The sequence below is a fragment of the Puntigrus tetrazona genome, chromosome 20 (assembly GCF_018831695.1).
Source record: "Puntigrus tetrazona isolate hp1 chromosome 20, ASM1883169v1, whole genome shotgun sequence".
Lineage (NCBI taxonomy): Eukaryota > Metazoa > Chordata > Actinopteri > Cypriniformes > Cyprinidae > Puntigrus > Puntigrus tetrazona.
In genome coordinates this window covers 13779274-13804371 of record NC_056718.1, presented here as the reverse complement: position 1 = coordinate 13804371, position 25098 = coordinate 13779274, and the positions used below count along the sequence as shown (strand labels likewise).

Here is a 25098-nt window from a genome sequence, read left to right as displayed (position 1 = left end):
CGCCTCGACGCTACTCGTCGTGTGGGCGGGGTCTAAACCGGAACTGTTTTTCAGAGGAAAGAAGAGTTGAATAGAGATCTTCTTCACTGCCTTTACCGCTGTAAGTAATCGCAATGTTTTATTCTAGTTTGCTTAGCGGATAATAAAGCAGGGTTCTTATTATGTGGGAAAGACACCGTGCCAGTAGATTCGTCTCCGTTGGCGTGTCATATCTGTCAGGTTGTTTTTAGCATTAGCCAAGCAGCTATTGTCAGCTGTCAGAGCTGCTGTTTATGTTCATGCTTTGTTTGACGACCTCACCTTCGTGTATGTGCATTAGTTTGTATTTATCTTTAACGAGGTGTGCATTTTACCTTTGTGAATACTAATATTTGTCTAATTAGGGAGGATAAAGTGCTTATTAACGCTCACCGTTAGTTCATCACATTGTCTGCAACGTTATTTACAAATTCATCACACAGCTACAATATTATAAATCCTCAATCCAGTTTGTATTACGCATAGCAAATTTAGAAAAGTAACAGCTTGTGAATCAGATTTGAGCTTGATAACTAGATGCACTAATGTGTAATCAGTATCATTTGTTTCATTTGGTTACATTTCATTTCTATGAGAGATCTAACATCTTGTTTTGTTTTGGGGGCTGTTTCTGCTTTCTGATCATCGGTGTTAAATAACAGCAGCAACTTAAAATGCAACCCAGGGCCCATCTTGATTTGCACGAGCTCAATGTTCTTTTCATGTATTAATGTAGCCGAAATCATAATGTAAATTGAAATCATATTATAGCTACATTATTCATTAAAGTTACTTATTCTTTTTTTATGTGTTGATTATTGAATGCGTGTTTTTCTATTTGCACTATTGGTGTTTACTGACTACAGTTTTTAGAGATTATATTCTCTTCTGTGGTAAAGATTGCAAACATGTCTCACAAACACAAACTTGCAATACATTTAGTCTTACTGAGAAAATAAGGCAAGGATTATTTGTATCATGACCACTATTTATAATATATGCTATTGTATGTAATAAAAGCCCTAAGGAGTATTTTTTTGTAAATGATATGCAGTCAGCAGTATGATGCTCTGGTGTTAAATAGTTTGTTCAAGCTCCTGCTATTATATGTCCAGTGTTAATTTCTCCTGCTGAGAGAGTGTGTGCTGTAGGAGGGGGGTCACTGTGTTTATGAAGGGGGCTGAGTGTTGATAGGACGGTGCTAGTAATTTGTCTGAGACGAGCTGCTTATTCCATAGAGACTCATATGTGTCAGTCATCTAAGCAGTCAATCATTCCCAAATGTTGCCACACAGAAGAGTGTGTGTGTGTGTGTGTGTAGACGTTTATATATCCTAGTGGGGACTTAAAATTGAGGTCCCTATGGGTAACAAAAGCTTATAAATCATACAGAATGAGTTTTTTGAGAAAGTAAAAGTGAAGAAAGTTTTATTTGAGGAGTAGGTTTAGGTGTAGGGCAGTAGAAAATACAGTTTGTATAGTATATGGACAGTACCTACAAGGATATGACCAGACGTGTGTGGGTGTGTTTGTGTGTGTGTGTCAGATTTTGCTGTAACTGAGCAGAAGACATTTTTGAAGTTAAAATGTAATCTTTTTTAATGGTTTGTTTTGTGATTTGTTTTTTTTCACCATCCTTTCTTTATTTTTTCTTTCTCGTTCCAATGTTTGGTTTGTCAAATAATAATAAAAATGAAACAGATTGTATTTTTCCCATTTTTATGTATATGTATATATATATATATATATATATATATATATATATATATATATATATATATATATATATATACACACACACACACACACAATTATCATTGTCACCCTGACATTGCTGGTACACTTTTAAGTTTTAAATGAAAACATACTCATCATGAAAGAAGTGTATTTACATTGACTATATTCTATAAAAAACAATTTCACTATTTCCTAAAATATTGGCATCACCCTAATATGACTGCAGTGAATACACATGTCAGACACACCGTTTATTTTATTGCTAGATGCGGCAAGACGTCTTCTGAATCTGAACCGTGGACTTTGAGGTCTGCAGTAGAACTCAACCATCACCCTGTCCCCCTTTATCTCTCTCTCTGGCCCATGCCAGAGACCACACAGATGCAGAAACACACCCTCCCAGACCACACAGAGTCAGTCATGGGGTCTTGCACGCAAACCGCCCTGGAGCTGTCAGTCTTGTGCTCCGGGTGGGTGTTTGTAAGAGAGAGAGACCGTCTGTCACAGTGCAAAAGCCACAAGAAACACTACCTTGATTGCTGAGCTACTAGTTATATTGTATATAATGTTGCATCTCCGAACGCGCTCGCTCTGTGTCAGCCAGATGGGTTGATTTATTTGTTCATGTCTAACAGTCTTTAAATGCGCTGAATGTTTTAATGTGTCGTCTTTAGCAGTGATAAGAATGTCTCTTGAGCCTAAACAGAACATGTTTACCTGGTTCTCAGCTAGGTGTGTGAAGGATGTCTCGTGCACGTCAGCCTCCTTTAGTGACTGGCATCTCACCAAACGAAGGAGCTCCTTGGACCAAAGTCACTATTCGTGGAGAGAACCTGGGCACTGGACACAATGATCTCATAGGTAATACATCTACACATTTAAACAAACATAGACTGGCGTTAAAAGGTTTGGGGTCATTAAGCTTTTTTTATGGTTTTATTCAGCAAGGGTGCATTAAACTGAAATTGACAGTAAAGACATGTTGCAAAAAATTATGTATCTCAAATAAATGTTGTTTTAAATGGTCTATTCATCAAAATATTCTGAAGTAAAAAAGGTAAATATTAAGCTGCACAATGGCTACACACTGATGATAAAAAAAGTAATAGGGATAATAATCATAATAAATACTTTTTTACAATTTTAAGATTTTTTAAACAACCTCAAACACCTCAACACTTAAATTCAGACATTTTCTTAATTTTGCACATTTTCTAATAATTCAGCAAAGTGAAAAAAACATGCAACTGTTAAAATGACTGCCTTCATACTGAAATGACCAGTCTATGTAATATTGAGAAAAATAAATGGCATGGTTTAAATCAGGGGTCACCAAGTTCAGTCCTGGAGGGCCGGTGTCTCTGTAGAGTTTAGCTCCAACTCTAATCACACACACCAGAAGCAGCTAATCAAGGTCTAACTACGTATACTTGAAACTTCCAGGCAAGTGTTTTCAGGCTATTTGAAGCTAAACTCTGCAGGACACTGGCCCTCCAGTGGTTTAAATAGATGCTTCGGGACATTTCATTGTGAATGTGCAACTCTGAATCTGTAAAGCAAGAGGTGAATCTAAATACGCAAAAATATGTTTAAATAAAATTAAATAATTAATTAAGCAGCAATCAAAAAGAAAAAAACACAGTACAGTCTGATTTTCACAAACTTGATACTTTTTTTTTTTTTTTTGATTGTCACATCAAATTTGGCCATTTTATTGACTTTCTTTTCTGTCTGCCTTTTCTTTCTTTGTCTGTCCCTCTCTGTCAGGTCTGTCTATCTGTGGTCATAACTGTTTGTTGACAGCAGAATGGATGTCTGCTAGTAAGATAGTGTGTCGAGTGGGTCCTGCTAAAGATGACAAGGGCGAGATCATTGTCACCACCAAGAGCGGAGGCCGAGGGACATCCACTGTCTCCTTCAAACTGCTTAAACCCGAAAGGATCGGTAAGTCCACACACTCAGACTCCCATATACACACTCTGTGTGCATGTTTACAATGCTCAGTCCTACACCGATTATACTTAACCCTAACAAGTTGTAATGTCACATAAACACCTTAACTGTATGATTAGGATAATTTCGAAATCGCTTTTTTATTTTTTTTGCATTATCAGTATATTATTGTGCATGTAAACACTCTCAATGTCTGTTATATGTAAAATCACAATTTTGATTTGATTGATTATACACTCTGTAAATGTATACATATGCTCTTTGAAGACTGCAGTGGATTTTAAGCACTCAGCCAATGAGTATGTGCATGCTTTTTGTGTTTAGGCATTTTGGATCAGTCTGCGGTCTGGGTTGATGAGTTGAATTACTATGATATGAGGACCGATCGCAATAAAGGAATCTCTCCTCTCTCACTGAGGCCAGCCAACCCTTTGGGCATCGACATAGACAAGTAACGAAACATTCACAATTGAGTTTGCGTAGTCCTCTTGTGAACTTACGAAGCAATACATTTACAAATAAGCAGCCGCATTGCTGTGCTCGACTTAGACACACATGTGCTTCTTTTCTGACTGTCCTTTTAAAACACACACTCACAGACCAGAACAAATGTATTTCCTCACACGCTTCACCCAAAAAGCACTGCCCTGTGTTTATAGAAGCAGACTGCTATGTTTATAAGGAAGGAGGTTCAGCAGAAAGTAGAAACAGCCCATTGTGTGTATGTCTTCTACCTGGGTGATGTCATTGGCACACCATTTCCTTAGTTAGGAAGTCAAACTCTTCCTTTCCCTGACCTCTGCAGCACCTCTAACCATTTACTTGTTTCTATCTATGTATTCAGTCAAATCAGATACACTACAGTTTGAGGTGAACATTTTTTTTTTTATATGCTCACCAAATCTGCATTTATTTGGTTGAAAATGTTAAATGTTATGTTATTTTATTTCAAATAATCTATAAACATTTTATACATTTTAATATGTAATTTATTTTAAAGCAAAGCTGAATTTGCAGCAGCCATTACTCCAGTATTCAGTGCCACATGATAATTCAGAAATCTTTCTAATGTGCCAATTTTTGTATTTCTTTCAAAAAAATAAATAAATATCACTGTATCCAAACTTTTCAGCGGTACATGACTCATATGTATTTCATCAGTCTATTCTGTCACACATCAAAAGACTCAGTGGGTAGACATATGCAGTGATGTTTATATGTGGACAGATCTGGTTTGTACCCTGTCTGGTTTTCTCTATGGTCTGTAGTATGGTGGAGCAGATGTGTCTATGTGATGTTTTCATGATGGGTATTTATAGATCAGCTGTGTGGGTGTCTAACTCTGTCTTTTTGTTTTTTTAGAGGGAAGGTTCCTCTGAAGGATCTGGAGAACATGTTTCCTGGGATGAGTGGAGATTTCACCAGCGAGAATTTCTCTGCCACCTGGTATCTCATCGAGAACCATTCTTCAACCAGGTCGGTCTATACACCATTTGTTAATCTGCCAAAATAGATTTGTTTGTGTCTTGGTGTTACGTTTGTTGCTTTTGTAGCTTTGAGCACCTGCGTGTGGCTGTGGGAAATCTTAAGAAACAGGCCAGTAAGAAGAACGAGGGCAGTCTGGCCTATGTGAAAGGAGGTCTCAGCACTTTCTTTGAGGCCCAGGATGCTCTTGCAGGTATGCGTATTTGGTGTGTACATTTAAAAACATATAAACACTACCTTAAATTATTAAGTAACCATGAAGACACCATGACATTGCATTAATGCATTTGACTGAAGGAAACAAAAGCAGTTTTGAGGGAAGCAGAACAGTGTGTGGGAAGTAATATAGGGTGGGACTGGATCGTGTCCATGAGGATTTTGTTGCCTTTAGGTCATGTTGGAATCATTGTGTTAAAATGACTCATCCCATAAATACAATGTGGTAATGACCAGTGGGAAGCATAGGATCTCCTTTGAGTCCTTGAGTTGATTGGAATTAAAGACTGGGAAAAAAGTGTAATTGATCATGAAACTGTATCGTTTTTTGGACTTTCTGGACATGTTTTGTGGACTTCTGGTAAAGAAATTCAAAGCTTGCCAGAAAACATTGAAACTACCAAAATGTCAGAGTGAATTGGTTTAAATTACACACAGGTTTTCTACTGTCTCAGGAACGTCCTCTGAGGAAATTAATCTTGTTTTGATAGAATCGTTTGTGATTGCGATACAATTTTTTTCCCCACAAAAAAAGTTATTTTGACCTTCACTGAAAACTGTAACGTAAGCTTCATTTCTTGTTGCACTGCCTGGATTTAGACCTTTTTGACAGTTCACTGGGTTGGTGCCTGTATTAAGAAATAAAGCACAGCTCAAATAGACAATAGGAATTTGCCGTTTGAACAAATTAGGTGCATGGGCCTTTTTTCCCCCCTGCTTCTTGCGTCATTGTAAACAGGTGTATATGTGTCTTTACTCAGACCGCTCTTGTCAGAGGTCAGTGTCACTATGTAGATTCTATTTTCAAATCTGTCTGTGTGTGTAAGACTTGTCTCGGGTCACTTGTCTAGAGTCAAACAGAAGAGCTATTCTTAGCACTGCGAGTCCATGTGATTGACAGGCATGGGGACGGATAACAAGGCGTGGTTGTCATAATGTTTAGATGAGGTTGTAATAAGGTTGTCATTGTGCTGAGAGGAAACGAGAGAGCAGCAGACGGAAGCTGCACTGATTCCCAGAGAAGACTCCCAAAACTCACCATGCAGAAGTCAAAACATACCTCAGAGACAGAGGAAGCATACCACACAGCGTTCCGGACCCCGGGGGGAGCCGGAGGTTAGCCCTGACGTCATTGTGTACAGAAGTCTCCCAAATCCAGATGTGGAGAGAGAAATAGGAAAATCGGCTTCATTTAGGGTTTTGTGGAAAGGTTTATCTTCCAATGTAAGGGGATTCTATATATATATATATATATATATATATATATATATATATATATATTCAGTTTCATCAAATTGAGGTCAAAATCTTAAATGGTATAACACACATAATTTTCACGTAGGAGATCTTAATTTTGGGGCTGAAAAATAGGAATTATGATACAGTCTAATGTGATGAATAAACTTCAAAAGGCTGTGATTAAATTAAATAAATGTGAGCACTACGCATTGAAAGGTGAAACATTGCGCTTTTGTACAATTTACAGACTTGTGATTTCAGAGCAGTTCGCAATCAGTGAATACCACACATTTATGCCAAGTGATTGTATATGGTCTACTGTTGATGAATTATGACAGTGTTTACGTTATGGGGTTTATATGGTGAAATGTTGTAGGAGAGTTCTTGTTTTATTTGTAGATCGAAGTAGTAATGCATAGACAATTCAAAATATAGTATATTTGGTTTAGAACTTTATTCAACATAAACTCCCTCTTCTCTTCGAACCATAGAAAGTCACAGTAAGGAGAGACTTATTAATTACATTATTTAACACATTCAGTAAATAGATTTCTGGTTAATGCATAATTGTCATAACATCTAAATAATTCTGAATTTTGCAGTTACCCTGTTTTGCTACAAAGCAGTATTAAGTGTTCATTGAACGTGCATGATATGTCTAATCAAATCAAAATAAAAATGAAATACATCGTTTTCAGATTGTATAGGTTAGTTCTGTATGGGCATACAATATGAAATGGTCTTAAAAATGTCTTAAAGTCTTACGTTTGGTTTCAATAACCGCATATACCCAGTGTTTGTAAAGACAAGTATAATATAAAGTTTTTTGTAACATTGTAAATGTCTTTACTGTCACTTTGAGCATTTATTTTGCATCCTTGTTGAATGCAAGTATTCATTTCTGTAGAAAAAAAAGACTGACTACAAACTTTTAAGCTGTAGTATAAAGGCTCTTTCACTTTCTACATCTAGCTATCCACCAGAAGCTTGAATCGGACGGCACTGAGAAGGTGGAGGGCTCTATGACCCAGCGACTAGAGAATGTCCTTAACAGTAAGGCATAAAACCAAACACATGCTCAAAATCGCACACAATTACACAAAGCGGCTAAATTTAGGATCAGACTTGCATATGCATTCTCTTTAGACCATCAAAGCCACACGTTTCACACAGACCTCTGCGTGTTTCTGTGAGTGCGTCTGCGTGTGTTCGAGTCCACTCATATCCCAATCATATCTCCATGTCAATTCTCTCATGTGACGGTAGGTCAATAAACACGCTCGTTTCCTGCGCGCCGCACAAATAAACCAGTCACACACTGACATGCTTTCATCGCCAACCCCTCCTCATCCTCCTCACCACCCATCTTTACAAGTACATTTAGATGTATGTTCTTACCAAAGCCACTTACTGCCTTTGACTCTCAGCCAATCACAAACAGACTCAATGGTGGAAAAAAAAAGACTGGTCAGACTTTTATAGTGGTCAGGGGGCTGGTTCTTATTAAATCTGGCCAAGGGAATCCAGAATAGCTCTGACCACCCAAGAAGAGGGAGCACAAGAGATCTTGAATTTATTTCAAACTGAGTGAGGATGATTAAACCACTTTTTATCAGCTGTTGTCCTTCTACACCCTTTTCTCATCTCTTTCCATTTGCTCATTTCTCTCAGGAGCAAGCGAAACTGCTGACACCCTGTTTCAAGAAGTGTTGGGCAGGAAGGACAAAGCCGACTCCACACGCAACGCTCTCAATGTCCTCCAGAGATTCAAATTTCTATTTAACCTGCCACTCAACATTGAACGCAACATCCAGAAGGTGGCATCCTCTATACATACACACCTTTTTTTTTCTCTAACGCTTTCTCCTACACACTACAGTTCAACAGTTTGGGTTCAGGGATATTTATTTAATTCATATATTTATTTAGTAAATTGATCAAAACTGATGGTAAAAGTTCCACTGTTGCAAAAAAAAGAAAATGCTTTTCCTTAATAACTGTTTACCAAAGTACTTATGCATCACAGTTTCCACAAAAATATTAAGTAACTCTTTTCAATATTGATAATAATAAAAAAGGGTTGTTTATTGAATACCAAATTCAGCATATTAGAATGATATCTGAAAAATTTGACACTGACAACTGAAGTAATAGCTGCTGAATAAAATTGTGAATTACATTTTGTAATATATTACAATAGAAAACAGTTATTTTGAATTGTAACAGTATTATTACAATATGTGAACCTGGAGAGCAAAAAACTGTCATAAGTAGCACGGGAATATTTGTAGCTATAGCTAAAAAAATACATTGTATGGGTCAGCATTATTTTTTATGGCAAAAATCATTAGCATATTAAATCTTGTTCCATGAAGATATTGTAAATTTCCTTATCTTTTAAGGCGATTTTCTCAGTATTTAAAATTTTTAAATAGTTGTATCTCTGCCAAATATCTATCCTAACAAACCATACATCAGTGGAAAATATGTTTACATGATGTCCAGTCTTGTGGTCCAGGGTCAGATATTTCATGAGTATTATAAAGTATTTTTGATCAGAAAACTACAGCAGAAGTCACTTCTTTTAAAAACATAGCAAAATCATACATTCCCTGAACTTTTGAATGGTAGTATATATACACTATGTCTATAATATCTAAAAAAAGATCTCTGAATGTTAAACTGACTTTATATGTGTATGTTTTCCTTCCAGGGCGATTATGACGTTGTTATCAATGATTATGAGAAAGCCAAATCTTTGTTTGGAAACACAGAGGTCCCAGTCTTTAAGAAAGGTGATCGGATATTCATTAATAATGGCTGATATCTTATGTTAATGTGACGCACATCCTCTCATATACGCTCGCATTAGCTAGAGTGCTGTGTAAATGTTAAGCAAGATCGTCTGAATATGTGTTTGTAGTATATTCGGAGGTGGAGACGCGGATTGAAGCCCTGAGGAAACTTCTTTTGGATAAACTTCTGGAGACGCCATCCACTCTACATGATCAGAAACGCTATATCAGGTGTGTGACGAGCAACAAGCAAAGAATAACTATAATTGTGTTTCTAAGAGAATTGAAACAACAGTGACACAAATTTAAGAACAGCTTGTATGATGAGTAGTGACGTTATTCATCACCTGTGATGGGTTTTGATGCCAGCGACCCTCAAATATAAAACAAAAAATAAATAAAACCTATACTGTGTGGAAAAAGTAAAAACTCAAAAATGGTCATTTGAATTATATGTATTTATTTTATTAAAACATACTCGTGTTTTTAAAAGAAGTGCTTACCAAGGCATATATTGCATATATTGATCAAAACATTTATACGCCACAACAATAAGATTTGGAAATATGAAATATTATTGAAATATTATTTTGAATATTATTGATTTTTGTTGGTTTGTTTCAAAAATATTTTAAAATGTAATTTATTCCTGTTAAAACAAATCATTACAGTCTTCAGTGGCACATGATCCTTTAGAAATGATTCCAATATGCTGATTTGCTTCTTAAGAATATTTACACGTTAGTGTAAATATTTTAGAATTATTTATTTTTGGTAATTACATTCCATATTACATTAACTGTCTTTGTGAGAGGGGTTTGAGGAGGTACTCAAAAGGGCTCAATTAAATCGATCTAGTGATTTTCTTTCATTTTACTCAGATATCTGTCGGATTTACATGCTCCAGGTGACCCTGCGTGGCAATGTATAGTTGCTCAACACAAGTGGATCCTGCAGCTGATGCAAAACTGCAAAGAAGATTTTATCAAAGAGCAGAAAGGTACACACACATGCAGCCAGTCTGAAATAAATTGATGGTTCCTCTTTGGCTTCGAAGAGTGAAAGCAGTGTGTGTGTTCTGCCCTGTCTGTGTGTGTGTGTTTAGATAGAGAGCAGCCCGTGTGTGGTCTGGTCATGACCCTATAGAGAACAGGAAGTCCACAGAGCTCTATAGTGTGGCAGAGCTGAGGGGGGGGGGTTGCTGTAGAGAGAGACAGACATCGGGGAATACAAGAAGAGAGAGGAGCATAGATAAACACAGGAGATGATTGGACACCTGGATCAACACCAGGACTCATTTTTTATCAAAAGAAAGAGAGTAAATGTCCAAGTGGCTGAATGGTATACATCTTTATCTGTGAGAGAGAAACATGACATGTGTACACTATCTGGACATATTGAGTGTTTCAGACTATATCAACAATTTAATCAAGACCCCAGAAAGACCTTTAGTGCCATCTACTGGCAGAGACGAGCTATTGCACCATACCTACGAATTTGCTGGTAACCAAAAGTTTGCGGATTTGAACCTCAATACAGGGCGATTGTCTTATGATAAGTATTTTCAATTTGCATGAGCTTTCCTCTCATGATTTGCATTCAGATCTCAGTGAAAGAAAGAAGGAAAAAATAGTGTAGCATCACCTAGTGCTTCCCCATAAGCAAGGCATCAGCATGAGACCAGAAATGTTTCTTATGACGTATCGTCCATGTAATGGGTTAACGGAAACGTTACTTTTATAAAGGTGATTAATTTGTTAAACGCTATATGAACAGCTGCGAATGAACATTCATTGTGTCTCTGTGTGTCAGTGGGTGGTGTCGGTTTAGAGATGGATCGCTCTTCAGCTCTGAACAGGATCAGCCTCTCAGCTCCAGTGAAGAGAGGAGGCAGCTTCCAGACGCCTAAAGATGACTGTGAGTACAGTAACACAATGATGCACACACTACTCTATTAGACTGAATGATTAAATGTTTTCTGAAGGATCATGTGCTGCTGAAAAAGGCTGCTTTGCCATTAAATGTATAAAGAATGTTTTTAATTAAAATAGGAAAGTTATTGTATTAAAAATTCACAATGGCATTATTTTGACAGTTTTTAGCCTGTTGAGCTTGTTTTAAAAACATCAAAAAAAATTATATACCTTAGAGTCTATCTGTATATAAAATGCTAAGGTTTTGTTGCTTTTGTGGACAATTTCAGTTTGTCTAATGATTTAATATTTCATGCTTTCTAATGAGGATGAGTGATGAAACTCACGGAAAAGCTGTTTTCATTTCAGAAGTAGAATGCGATTGTCTTCATAACATTATATCTATCTATACTTTCTCAGCGTGGCACTATAAGAGCCCTCAGCAGGTGAGGTTCGTGGAGAAGCTTTCAGACGTGGTTATCAGCCAGCTGCCCAACTTCTGGAAACTCTGGATCTCTTACGTCAATGGCAGTCTTTTCAGTGAGGTAGATAGAAACAAGGAACAAGGGTTAGTATAATTATACATAAATTATTACATAAACAATGTCTGAATGTGTTGTCTTGGACAGACGGGAGAGAAGTCTGGTCAGGTGGAAAAGTTAAAGAAGAATGCCCGGCAAAGACAGAATGACTTTAAGGTCAGTAAAGTTTTTTTTGCTTTTAGTCTGGAGAGTTAGAGTGTGCACTTCAGTCGCTGGGGCTAATGATGCACCAAGATTTCTGAAACTATTAATTTTCAGTTTCAGCTGAAACCATTTAGAGGACTGAAATCGTGGCCCGAAACTGTGGTGTATAATCTTGTTTCTTCCATACCACATTTTGACTGTGTCAGTGTCTGTTTCATGCACATAACAGGTGAACGTGTCAGATGCGTGGGTTCTAGGGATTGACAGTATAAAAATATGCATTTCCTGTTCATTTTTATTTTAATGATCTAAGATCTTATAATATAGAATAAGCATGAATTAACATAAGTAGGTATGTCGAAAATCACAGTATTTATATTCATCCAGTCTGTTGTCTTGAAAATATATTTTTTATATAGATAAAATAATTGTTAACGTTTAAATAGTTATATTTATGCAAAAGCATAAGTATACAATTAAAACGTTGATGGAATTATTGTGGCTGACTGTGGAAAAATGTAGAAAAATGTAGAAAAAACATACTACACAAATAACATATACATAATGTACAGTGTTACAAATGGCATAAGAAAGGTTTATTTAAAAGGTTTATTTATTTTTTTGTTTGTTTGTTTTTAGCACTTTTCTGTCACACCATATGACACACTGATATGTCAACTAACCATGTATAACTGAGCTTTTATTTGATTGTGTTTAGAGCATGATTGAGGAGGTGACCCGTCGTTTGGTGCAGCTGGTTCGAGGGGCTCTGTTACCCTCCTCTCTTACGGAGCTGCAGCTGAGACAGTATGGAGGCTGGGACACCAAAAGCCCTCTCAGTGGAGCCTGGCTCACTCAGGTCATCCACACCGTCAGGTATGTGACTGAGTTTGTATATTCATGGCCAAAAAATAATTTGCTTTATTGCATATTCTGCTGTAGACATGAAAATTCTGTCATAATTTACTTACCATCATGTCGTTCTAAACCTGCACTGCTTTTTTTTTCTTCTCTGGAAAATATTTAGAATAACTATATTTATATTTTGAGGTGTCAATTAGTGTTTGATTGCCAACATTTTTTTAAATATATATTTTTAAAACATATTATCCAGCAGGATCATTGCAAATGCAGGGTGTTTTATGTAACAGACTTTTTTATTTAATGTTAACGAACTGGTTTCATTTGCCATTTTTAGCATTTTTCAGTGGCACACATTTTTGTCAATCCTTGGTAGGAAGGAATTGTATTCATCCTCGTATTTTTTCGTATTCTCTCTTAGGTTAAGTCATGAAGCTCTGTCAGCTTTAGAGATTCCTAACGACCTGCTGCAGGTGATTCAGGATTTGCTGCAGGACCTGCGTGTGCACTGCCTGCTGACCACACTACAGCACACTGAAGAGGGTAAAACTATTCAATGAGCTTTTGTGAACGTCTTGATTTAATCTCAGGCAAACAATGGCAAATGAGTTTTCTGAGCTGTTCTACAGAGTATTTGATTAAAATGACTTGGAGATAAGGCTATTGGTCAACACAGATCATCTCAAGATGGACTGGCTAAAATACCAGTGTGTCAATAATGTTGACTGCTCCAATTGAAAACAACAGAGGGAGCCCTAGAGCTCTTAACTAAATGTGTTTTCATTCAAGTTTGGTATAAACAGCTCATTAGTCATTGTATGGCAAGCCACTATTGGAATAAGTACTAGTTTTAAGTATTAATAACTTTACAAAAGACACTAACACCTAAAGAATAATCTCTAGTACTTAAAGAATAAGCACTAGTTGTTAATGAATAAGTACTAGTAATATGGACAATATATATATTGGTGAACACTAGCTAGTCAACATCTGTAGCAGTATAAACTACATTTTTAGTAGCCAGTTTTTGTGATATTTTCAAAAGCTCAAAAGTTCTTTATACTTCTGTGAATTCTGCTGTCATTAAAATCGTGATGCTTTTATGTAAATTAAGTTGTTTTATAGTTTTATTTTGTTTTGAGTTTGTAAAAACATTTTGGTGGAACTACTAGCCAATTATTTTTGCAAAAGAGTAACTATACAAGTTAAAACAGTTTCTTTTATACTGACGTTGAGAGTGGGAGAAGAATTTTAATGTCACTGATGTTATTAATTATTATTTAATATTAAACTTTGTGTGTTTTTTTTTTTTAGATGTAAAGAGACTTGCAGAAAAAGAAGACTGGGTTGTGGACAACGAAGGAATCACATCACTCGTATGTTTTATACTTTTATGATATTTTATCTAGTTTATTTTATACAAAAAACGTGAAAATCAAAAACTTAAGGATGTGTGGTATGTCTGTTTCAGCCAGCCCAGTTTGAGCAGTGTATGGTTCAGATGCTGCAGTCTCTAAAGGAACCGATGGAGTGTAAATCCGGAGAGATCAATGTACACATATTCATCCTCTGCCCTTCCACTTCAGATCATATGGAGAGTAATCAGTAACGTAGTCTTTTTTTTGTCCTCAGATCTTTCATTTGGATGTGGTTCAGGACAAAGCTTGTGAGCAGTGTGTTTCTATCATGAAGGTACTGTGTGCTGTTTTCTGTGTATGTTGGGATTTGTAAATCATGCTGTGTAAAAACTATTTGTATGTCTCTGCTTGTATTAGGTCTTTATTAAGTGCCTCGAACAGCTCAGCACCAAGACTGATGGAGACATCGACAACTCCCAGTGAGATTCATTTTATATAAAGTTCATTACATATGAAGTACATAACACTTCAACAGTAATTTTGATTTCATTTTTACATTTTAGGTGGTGTAAAATTTGTTCAAATATATACAGGTCAAAAATTATTTATACATTAATCAGGCTTTTAAAAAAAGATATGTTTATAAAGTCATCGGGCCAGATCATTTATTGTCATTTGATACTAATACTTTCCCCTGATAAATTTACTGATCAAAAATTAAACTCCTACAAATGCATATTCAATAAGGTAACAAAATAACTCTGTCCAGGCCTTTTCAATGTTCAATGTCCCACCGCAAGTTAATCCTTTTATTTTTTTTAAAGGCAAATTAGGTTTGCATTGCTGCAAGCTGATAATCTAGCCCGTTGTCTGTTTGAACTGATTTAACATTTTTGTATTTTGGAAATAATTGGATACAGACAAATGTTTAACCTTCGGAGTGTAATATCGAGGTCTTTGTCTTTCAGTTTGTCTGTGGACTTGGCCTCACCTGATCTTTTTGGAAGCATCCAGGAAGATTTCAGTTCAAAACCAGTAAGGCTATTTTCCTCTCCTGATTTCCAACTTTGTCTGATTTCTCATCTTTCTCTCTATTCAAACTAATAATACAAAGTACATACAGGTGATCCTATATGCAACAGGATATAAGAGTATGAAGAATAGGGATGCAGCGATTAACTGCCTTTTAAAACATTACAGTTAATTAATCGTAAAGGTTCAACTAAACCAGCAGCTTGCACAAAACAAAAACAAAGTTACATTAGCATGGCACCAGCTTACAATGAGAAAAGCCAAGAGACACGGACCACCGAGACTACTACCCGCATTATTAACTTTGATAGAGGGACCAAACAGCGATCCTTTTAATCTATTAAAATCAATAGCCTATGTAGGCCTATGGAAGACAGTTGATTATAATAATATTTCAGTTTATTGTGGGATAAATAAAGTTAATATTAGTTGTATATTAATAATACTTCATTAACTTTATTATGTACTATCTCTGTTAAGTAAATACCGCGGTGAACCAATTCTTCACCATGTTTCCAAACTCTTTACCCCAGGTCCAAACGAAATGTAAAAACTGAAAACGTTAAATACTTTTGTGATCTATTTCCATTATTTTCAAAAGAGTCATGCATGTTTACAAAGGTCACTTTTTTTATTTCAATTGGAGAGATGGACTTTTATTTGCTATTATTTTGTGCTGTATTGTTGGTTAGTGTTTTTTTTTGTTTCAAAAGCCAGCAATAAATAACACTTATATATGTAAAGAGTGTTCATGTGATTGTAAACATTAGTAATATCGTGAAATGAATAAATGCATAATATTCATCATAATCGTAAAACCGTGATTATTTCTCAGACAATAATAAGTATCAACAAAATCTATAATCGTTGCATCCCTAACGGAGAATAGGAAGTGAGAGTAGATAACAGCTGCCTTCACACTGCTCTGACATGTTCCGCTCCTTGCCTTTTTTTACGTTTAGTCACTGACTGTGTAGATGTGTAGTATCATAACTAGAGTCACAGTATTACTGAAAGCTGAAAACCTTATAGATGAAAATACAGAAAAAAAGAGAGAGAGAAACCAGGTAACGAGGCCATGTGTTTAAAAATGATCTAAACGAAACCTTGTTGATTCAAGATATTCACAGACCTCAAGTAACCTTGAAGTGCTTCCTCCCTTCATTTAATCTATTCTTTTGTGCTTATTCAGTAATGCTGTCTGTGTGTGTGTGTGTGTGTGTGTGTGTGCATGTGTGCACATATACTTGAGTAAAAGTTTACACCATGCAAATAGTTTACAGTAACCCCAAAGCATATTTAGTCCGTTCCTGATGCTTAAGAAAATCACCTAATTGCTTGAAATAAGCATTAATATGCCAGACAACATCTAAGAACAAATTTCAGTTTGTTTTGTTCTGTTTTTTTGAGACAGTTCTTTATATGATCTAACTGGTCATTAACGGGGATATTTAGTGTCCATATGAAGTCACTTCCGTTACGTTTGCACAGGTGTCCCAGCAGAGCAGCCATAATTGTACTTCATCACATCAACTATGTACAAGTTCCACACTAACATTTGGCAAAAAGAAAGTATGTAAATATTTTTTGTGCAGATGTTGAACTATACGGTGTTGCCTTGCAATTTGAAATGTGACATATAGGTTCAAACATTTTCACTGTATTTCAAATAAATGCCATTTGGTTTAATATTTAACCATAAGGTGAAAAAAGCCCCTTGTGTGGCCACTGTATTTTTCTGTTTATGTTATTTATTAGTTAAAGAACCTTTTCCTGAGAAAACATCCTGTGTTCCGTTATGGATGCCTTTGTCACAGTTTCCATCTGCAAGACAGCAAACATTCAAACATCATGCACAAGAGTCATGTGTTGTGAAAAACAGCAGCTTTCTCTTCAGAGAGCACAATGCAGCAGCCGCTCACATGGGGTTTCCCCTAGCCTGCAATGGAAGAGCTGCAGGCTTCCCCTATCTCTCTCTCTTTTTCTTTTACTCTCACCTTCACAGACTGCTTTATGGTTAAGTAAAGGCACAAACATAGCCAGTCATATGTATAGTAGTATTTCTTCACTCTCACACTATTTCTTGTTCGTGTGTGTGTGTGTGTGTGTATATATATATATATATATATACACAGTGTATATATATGTGTATGTATATATATATGTATGTATATATTCATGTGTGTGGAAGTTAGAGCTTAAGTCTCATGTTCACCAAGGTTACATTTATTGGATCATAAATACAGTAAAAACAGTCACATTATGAAATGTTATTGCAATTTAAGATAATTGTTACAGTAATTTATTCATGTGATGTCAAGCTCCAGTGTCACGTGATCCTTCAGAAATCATCCTAATACAACTTAATGAATAAAAACCTCTCTATATATGTTTATTTTAAGAGTTGCTGTTTGTGTGTGTGTTTGTTCTGACCCATGTAGGAGCAACGTCTCCTCATCATCCTGAGTAACTGTCAGTATCTGGAGAGACACACGTTTCTCAATCTAGCTGAGCACCTGGAGAAAAACGGCTTCACCACTGCAGAAAAGATCATCAGGGTACTAAAGTCAAATACACACTTCCCTTTTACTCCAGTTGACATTTTCTTTTTTCTAAGTGAAAACAGATGTGTTTCCAGTTTATGTCTTTTACTGAAGTGAGAATGACTCACTTAGATTGAGGAGAAGCTCAAGGGTTTTTTATGATGGCATTGCAGCACACTCACCCTTCGCGCCGTGCAGAGTAGAGGGTGAAGCCCTCATGAAAGGTTATGGTTGGCCTTTCCAGTAAATGCAGATCGTGGTGATTCAGTGTGATGGGCTCAAAGGGTTTGTGTAGATCAGTGGAGTGCAATGAGGATACACTCCGCGTTGCACCTTTCAGAGATATTTAACTCTGAATAAGAGCTTAGTAACTCACATGAAAGCTTTATTACATGATCATAAAGTGATTCTGACATTTTTAGAACGGACAAAAAAAAGCATTGATTATCAATTTTCAAAGTGATTAAGAGCTGTATCACTATTGTTAGTTATGATAAAGGTTTTGAACAAGAACTACTCAAAAATGAGGTTCACACTGACAGTGACTGTTAGCAGAGCTTAACTTTATGCAAATATGTAGTGTTGCAGAGCAGCAGCTACCAATGAGGGTGCTGAAAGAGATGGTTGATCTACCTACTAGAAACCAGCAGCTCAGAGAACAGGCCCTGATTTAAAAGCTGAATTTTAAAACACAGCTTTACAATTTAGTATTACATTTTATTGTATTTGGGTCAAATTTTTTGTCCAGTATTTTTCAAACATTCATAAATCAACATCCTTTTACTTCATACATTTAGATACAAGATTACTGAAGATATTACTAATATCAATAATGCATTAAAATTAAGTGAAATATCTGCAAATGGGGTAAGAAAAATAACCTTTAATTAATGTAATGTTGGCAATTGTTTTTCATGTATTAAGTGTAAAGTTACTTCATTGATAGATTTTTCAGAAAAGAAGGCTTTTTGTGATTGTGTCGAATATGTTTGTAGTGGAAGATAAGAAAAAAACACATAGCAAAAATATTTTGCAGCATACATGAGAGGCCGTAAATTAGCTTAAATAGAATTGTTTTGAATTTATATATTTTCTTGCCAGGTGGAACTTTTAAAAGGAGCAAAATTCAGAAATCAGAATATCCTAAGGGATATGCTTATTTGAACAAAAACAGGAACCATAGAACAACCAAATCACCAAATAATAACAATCTTGCAACCACTGCACAAACTGTAGGTGTTGTGCATGGACAGGCTTTTTCATTTCTTTTAAAATATGTCAAATTCTAGTTCAAATCTGTAACAACATTTGGACTCCTTTTTTAGAGAAGACTGACACTCATCTCTTAGGACAGTTGTCTTTCTGTTTTTTTTTTACTGAGTTCCCATAGATTTTGGCCCCTTTTTGAGATGGTGCTTTCCATTCTGGTTTTTTAGGACTTCCCTAAAGTTCAACACACATCAAAATGATGGACATGCATGAGTGGTCTCCACTCATTCTGCAACAAAGTGTGTGATGAACTGTGATCATGTGCGATGGTTAATCATCATGTTATCATGTTAATGGTTTTTTTAAGGTCACATGTATGATCACAGGTTTATAATTAAACTGAATGCACGCTCATGTTCTTAAGGTCAGCATAGAGGCGTTGAGACAGCTGGATGAATATCTGTTTGAGACGTACGTCGAGAAAAAATCTGATCCTATCGTCGGCTCTTTGGAGCCTGGCATCTATGCAGGATACTTTGACTGGAAAGACTGTCTGCCACCTACAGGTAACACACACCTCAATCATGTAACCTGCACGTTGACGACGCTGTGGATGTTTCTAGAAGTCTTTGTCTGTTGGAAACACCATTACCATGGAGATTGCACTAATAGAGAAAGTTCCACAAACACTTTTGCTAGTCTTGATTCTGCAGTTTCAGTCTTCCATCATTGATATCAGTTTCAGTTATGCTAGTGTGTTTGTGTGTGTGTTTGTGTGTGTGTGTGTGTGTGTGTGTTTGTGTGTGTGTGTGTGTGTGTGTGTGTTTGTGTGTGTGTTTGTGTGTGTGTGTGTGTGTGTGTGTTTGTGTGTGTGTGTGTGTGAGTTTAATGACACGGGTAAGACAGAGGTATTTACTATTTGAACTGCCATAATGGTGTTTTTTTTTTTTATCTAAAAATGCATAAGGTTTCCTGTAAGGGATAGGTTTAGGTGTAGGATTGATACCACAAATATCAACGTGTGTGTGTAATCTGTTTGGGTCTGTTGGTGCATAGTTGACTAAAAGCTATGAATCATTTGTGAACTTAGAAGAACATTTCCTGCTTCTGAGACATCATAAGAAGAACTTGTTGAACTATCCGACTATACTTCACAACTGTTCTGATTTAGCTCCCAATCAGTCCCAGTCTTTAGCTCCAAAGTAGACAAACCAATGTTATTGCACAAGAATGCACACTACTGTTCAAATGTTTAAGATGAGCATTTTTTTAAATGCTTTTATTTAGCAAGTATGCATTATATTAATCAAAAAGGACAGTGAGACAATAGTTTTGTTTCAAATATGTAAATGCTGTTCATAGCAATTAAATATAAAATATATCTGGAAAAAAAGTATTATGGTTTTGACAAAAAAAAAAATGTTTTCAACATTGATATCTATAAGTAATGTTTCTTGAGCACCAACCAAGCATATTAGAATTTCTAAAGGTTAATGTTACACTGAAATCTAATTAATCATGCAAAAAATGTATGTTTTCCATCACAGGAATGAATTACACTTTAAAGTATATTAAATAGAACACAATTACTTTGAATTGTAATCAAATAAATGAACCTAGGTGAGCATAAGAGACCTCTCCAAAATAGTAAAAGAATTCTACTCAATTTTGAAGTGTAGTGAAATAATCTTCTATGCTTCAGCGTTGCAATCTGCAGACGGTTACAAACTTTTAAACTTTCTTTAATCTTAAAAAGCAAGAACATGACTCATTGATTTACTTTTTCTTATTGCCATTCTCTCTGTCTGACTCAGGTGTGAGGAGTTACTTGAAGGAGGCCTTGGTCAGCATTATCTCTGTTCATGCTGAGGTGAGATGCTCAAACCCTTCAGCCAAAAATCACTTATCCCTGCTTTAAAATACACCAAAAGACTGCCACCTTTTCTGTTCCAAATCTATGTGTTTCTCAAAGGATCTAGCAAAGCTTTTATTTTTAATAGCCATATCAGTGTAGTTAATGGACAGTTTTTTGCTCTTTCAGGTTTTTACAGTTTCCAAGGAGCTGGTTCCTCGTGTTTTATCAAAGATCATTGAGGCTGTAGCTGAAGAAATGAGCCGTCTGATGCAGTGTGTGTCCTCCTTTAGTAAAAATGGTGCACTACAGGTACAGGCCACCCCTTACTTATCAAGACAGTTATCAACACCCACATCATCATTTCTCCTCACCATTAATATTTCTTTCTTTAGGCACGTTTGGAAATCTGTGCCCTGCGAGATGCCATAGAGCCATACCTCACATCAGAGAGTCGGTAAGATATAACTATTTTCAACACAGATATCTTAATACCATTTAAACCAAAAGGTTTTAGTACGATAATATGTATGTGTGATGTTGTCTCATATGTGTCTCAGCTCTAGTTTTAAGCAGGCATTGGAAGCTCTACCACAGCTACAGAGTGGAGCCGACAAGAAGTAAGTTATCACAGTAGGATTTGGCATTTTCAGTGAAATAGATGCTGAACGTTATATTTCACACTATCTTAGTCATCAGAGATGATGATAATTAGAGCTGAGCTCAAATGTCAAGACATGAAGTGGTTTACTCTTCTTTTAGATGATGAGAACCTCCTGGTATTTCATTTTCCTTACATGCTACTGATAATTTCATGAATATCTGAGCAAGTCCTTATAATATAAATCACTTTAAGGGGAGACACTGGAGGCAAAAACTGTTTTTTATTTTATGCACCTGTCAAATTTAAGATTTTGCGCTTATATTTTTTTAGGACTAGTGGAAAAAAGCATCCAAAAGACACTGTTAAGTGTTTGTTTGATAGCACTTTCTCTGTTTGTATCAACAGATTTCAATTACAATACATATTTTTAAAGGCCTTTTTCTCAAAATGAGTTTTTTCACCTAGACTGATCCATATACACTTCAATAGTAATGACACACACACCAAACTTTACATTTTTATTGTATAATATACAACATTTTATTCCCCCAAAAAACTGTCAATATGTGTTGTTTTCTAAATGACTATAATGAGATACCCAAAATCCCCTCGACTGTAATACTGCAAAAAAATTAAATAAGAATTTTAAAACTGGCTTCATCCAGTGTTTAGATTTTTGTTCTAGAAATGTATGCAAATTAGCACATATTTAATTAAATAATGCCTAATTTGCATATTATAGCATCATATTTTAAAAAACTTGTAATACAAAAAATGTTTGCAATTATCAATGCAATCAATCAACTATCAGTTAATTTTGTACCCTATTCACCTGCAGTGTCTCACCGAAACTAGCAGGTAAACGGGGCTTTCTCCGTAGTGGCTGGCTTGCGCTGAAAGTGGCCAGTGTTGAGATGCTAAATTGCAAATCACTTGGAAGAATCCATTTAAATTGGTTGAAGATTGTAAACCAATCACTAATGTTTTGGATTGCATGCCATCATTTCTCAGCCAAACTGTGTTCATGAATTCATAGCTGTTACAGAGTTCTATAAGTTGATAACTGCGATTTAAAAAAAAAAAAAGAAAAAAGTTTACTCATACATTCAAACAAATACATTTTTTAACACACATTAATATTTAAAAGTTTGGGCTTGGTAATGTTTTTGTGTATATAAATACACTATGGTATGGTATGTACTACATACAAATAACATAAGAAAAATATATCTTGAGAGATGTTTATCTTCAGTGTTAGAGGTTTTTTTCCCAGCTACCCATATAAAAACCCACTTAGTGGACATTTCTCTTTAAAACTGCTGCAAATTGTAGAGTAAGGCACGTGATAATGGTTTTGCTCAAAAAATGGTACGTGTCTTATTATGAGACCATGTTTGCCTTTACATACATAACAAATATAGACATTACACACACCCATATTATCTAAACAAATTATTATTTTTTTTTTAATGTGATTAGTAATTTGACAGCACTATTTAATAGTTTCCAATATTTTCTAATGCATCCCACTCTCTTTCTCTTTTCTCAGACTCTTGGAGGAGTTACTGAATAAGTTTAAGAGTAGCATGAAGCTACAGCTTAACTGCTTCAAGCCTGCTTCTTTTCAGCCTGTGAAACGCTAATCCTTCACAAAACCCCCACATTTCAACAGCGCCTCTTCGTTGTAACACTAAGACACCATTTCAGTTTTGAAAACCCTTAATAAACCAATATAGCCTTTTCTACTTGCTGAATTCCACTTGTTTTTGTGAGCACGTAACTGTTGTACTGCCTTTTTGTCCAGCTCGATGATCAGATGCACATTAAAAGCCAAAATAAATGAATGCGCCCTTACACGGAGTGGGGTTTTTTCAAACGGTACTGTGCAAGACCGCTGCTAGAATAATTGGCAGATTTGTGCATATGTCTGTGCGAGGGAGATAGACTTGGTTTTGCTCTTTGTAGATAAAACTATTGAGTTCTAAAATGACTGTTGTTCTCATTTTTATTAAGAGAGTCGTTTGGTGTTGAAGTCTATTATGACCACGCTATCAGCGCATCTTGCACACACCCTGACTAGTGTCAGACAGAAATATACACACCCTGCCCCTCCTTGACAACGCGGGGGGTATTTTTACCTGGCCCAGGAGGGAGTGTTCAGCATTGGGAGGTGTCCTTTTACTGTAAACTGCTGTTAAATGTTGTTCACCCAGCACTGGCATGTGGTTTAGGAGTTTGTGTTCTAACTGACTAGAAAGCAAGATCACAGGCTGCCGACATGCCATCAGAAACTCTCCACAATGATCTAAATATTTGTTTTTACCTTTTTCTCATCATAACTCATTCCGTTATTTGTGTGCACCTGAAAATCGGCTGCTAAAGTGACTCAAACGCAGTTTTTCCCAACACGTAGTGTTGTTTGTTGATGTCTGTTCTTCTAAATTTAGAGCACTTAACACCCACTCATTTAAGGGAAGCAATTTGACAGAAGAGCATCAAAGCCGCGTGCGGCACCAGGTGAAAGAGTGGGCGTATTGATCTCAGGCAGCACAGCATAAGGGAAGTTTTTAATGATGGCACCTTTCCGCTCTGTAGGCAGCGGAAAATGATCCATAACATGTTTATGTGTAATTGAGAGCAGCAAGCCCATAAACAGTGGAAAACTCTAAGAATTTTTGTTTATGTAGGACATCTCAAAGGTTTGTAAGGATGTCGCATGCATCCCAAAGCGCACAGTCTCACCCTATAGCATAGTTTCAGTACTTTGTGACCTAATTAGTTATATTGCATCGCAATTACGCCAATCGGTATTTCACGTAGTAAACAAGGACAACAAAACAACAACCAGTCAGACATTCTGGTTGTTTTAAAAAATACTTCAGTCGTTCTGCCTTTTCCTCTGTGATGTCATCACGTTGAGACTGCCCGCACCATCCTGTCTCTAAACCACAGCCACCATCCTGTGTGTGTGCTGCTACTCGCTCACACACCCTGTATATATTCTCTGAGCACAACATATTGCTTCCGCTCAATGTAAACGAGGGCTTGACGTCCCACCAGATATACACGCGTTCATGGGGATTCCAGTGTTTGTAGTGGAGGCTAAATTATTCCCCTATTGAGTTTTACAATGGCTTAGCTCAGTTAACCAAGGTCAGCCCACCAGCGAGGGAGAGATTCAGACAAATGACACTCAATTCTGTTCAGAAAGAATCCTCTGAACTTTTCTAGAAGCAGAATTGTAAAACAGTGCTATAATTTTGAGATTCAATATTTTTCAAAAGTTAAAGGTCGGTAATATTTTTAAATGTTTACCAAGGTTAAGTTAACAAGGTTGTATTTATATCAACCAAAATATAGTAAAAAGTTTTTTACTCACCCCCAAGCCGTCCTAGGTGTATATGACTTTCTTCTTTCAGACGAACAGTCGGAGATTTAAATTTATCCGGACTCTTCCAAGCTTGCTATTGCTCGTGGATAGTGGTCATTATTTTGAAGCTCCGTAAAGTGGATATATCCGTTGTGATACTAACCTATACACCTTCGGAGGGTGGATCTGAAGCAGATCGATGGGTTTTGTAACAAAAATATTTCTAT

The 25098-nt window shown here is 36.2% G+C and overlaps 1 protein-coding gene across 2 annotated transcripts; it reads left to right on the top strand.

The window, feature by feature from the left end:
* exoc2 (exocyst complex component 2) lies at positions 1–23246 on the top strand. 2 transcript variants are annotated; one of them, XM_043219932.1, is made up of 28 exons: positions 1–100; positions 2484–2616; positions 3523–3699; positions 4033–4159; positions 5071–5184; positions 5262–5386; positions 7621–7701; positions 8320–8465; positions 9362–9443; positions 9572–9674; positions 10325–10443; positions 11256–11360; positions 11777–11901; positions 11986–12054; positions 12761–12918; positions 13325–13446; positions 14218–14279; positions 14375–14455; positions 14536–14595; positions 14679–14740; positions 15230–15296; positions 17735–17851; positions 19470–19611; positions 20860–20915; positions 21087–21209; positions 21293–21354; positions 21458–21517; positions 23051–23246. In XM_043219932.1, the coding sequence occupies exons 2-28, from the start codon at positions 2499–2501 to the stop codon at positions 23142–23144; spliced, it is 2757 nt and encodes a 918-aa protein (XP_043075867.1). In that variant the 5' UTR covers positions 1–100; positions 2484–2498; the 3' UTR covers positions 23145–23246. The 2 variants fall into 2 exon arrangements, with proteins under 2 accessions (XP_043075867.1, XP_043075868.1); XM_043219933.1 differs by having other exon boundaries at positions 11–100; positions 2488–2616.
* Positions 23247–25098: the final 1852 nt, after the last annotated feature.

Bases quoted from the DNA above. Each gene is read 5' to 3' on its own strand.
- exoc2 (XM_043219932.1), top strand. From the start codon at position 2,499: ATGTCTCGTGCACGTCAGCCTCCTTTAGTGACTGGCATCTCACCAAAC. The intron at 2,617-3,522 runs GTAATACATCTA...CCTCTCTGTCAG, and splicing joins TGGACACAATGATCTCATAG to GTCTGTCTATCTGTGGTCAT. The intron at 7,702-8,319 runs GTAAGGCATAAA...CATTTCTCTCAG, and splicing joins ACTAGAGAATGTCCTTAACA to GAGCAAGCGAAACTGCTGAC.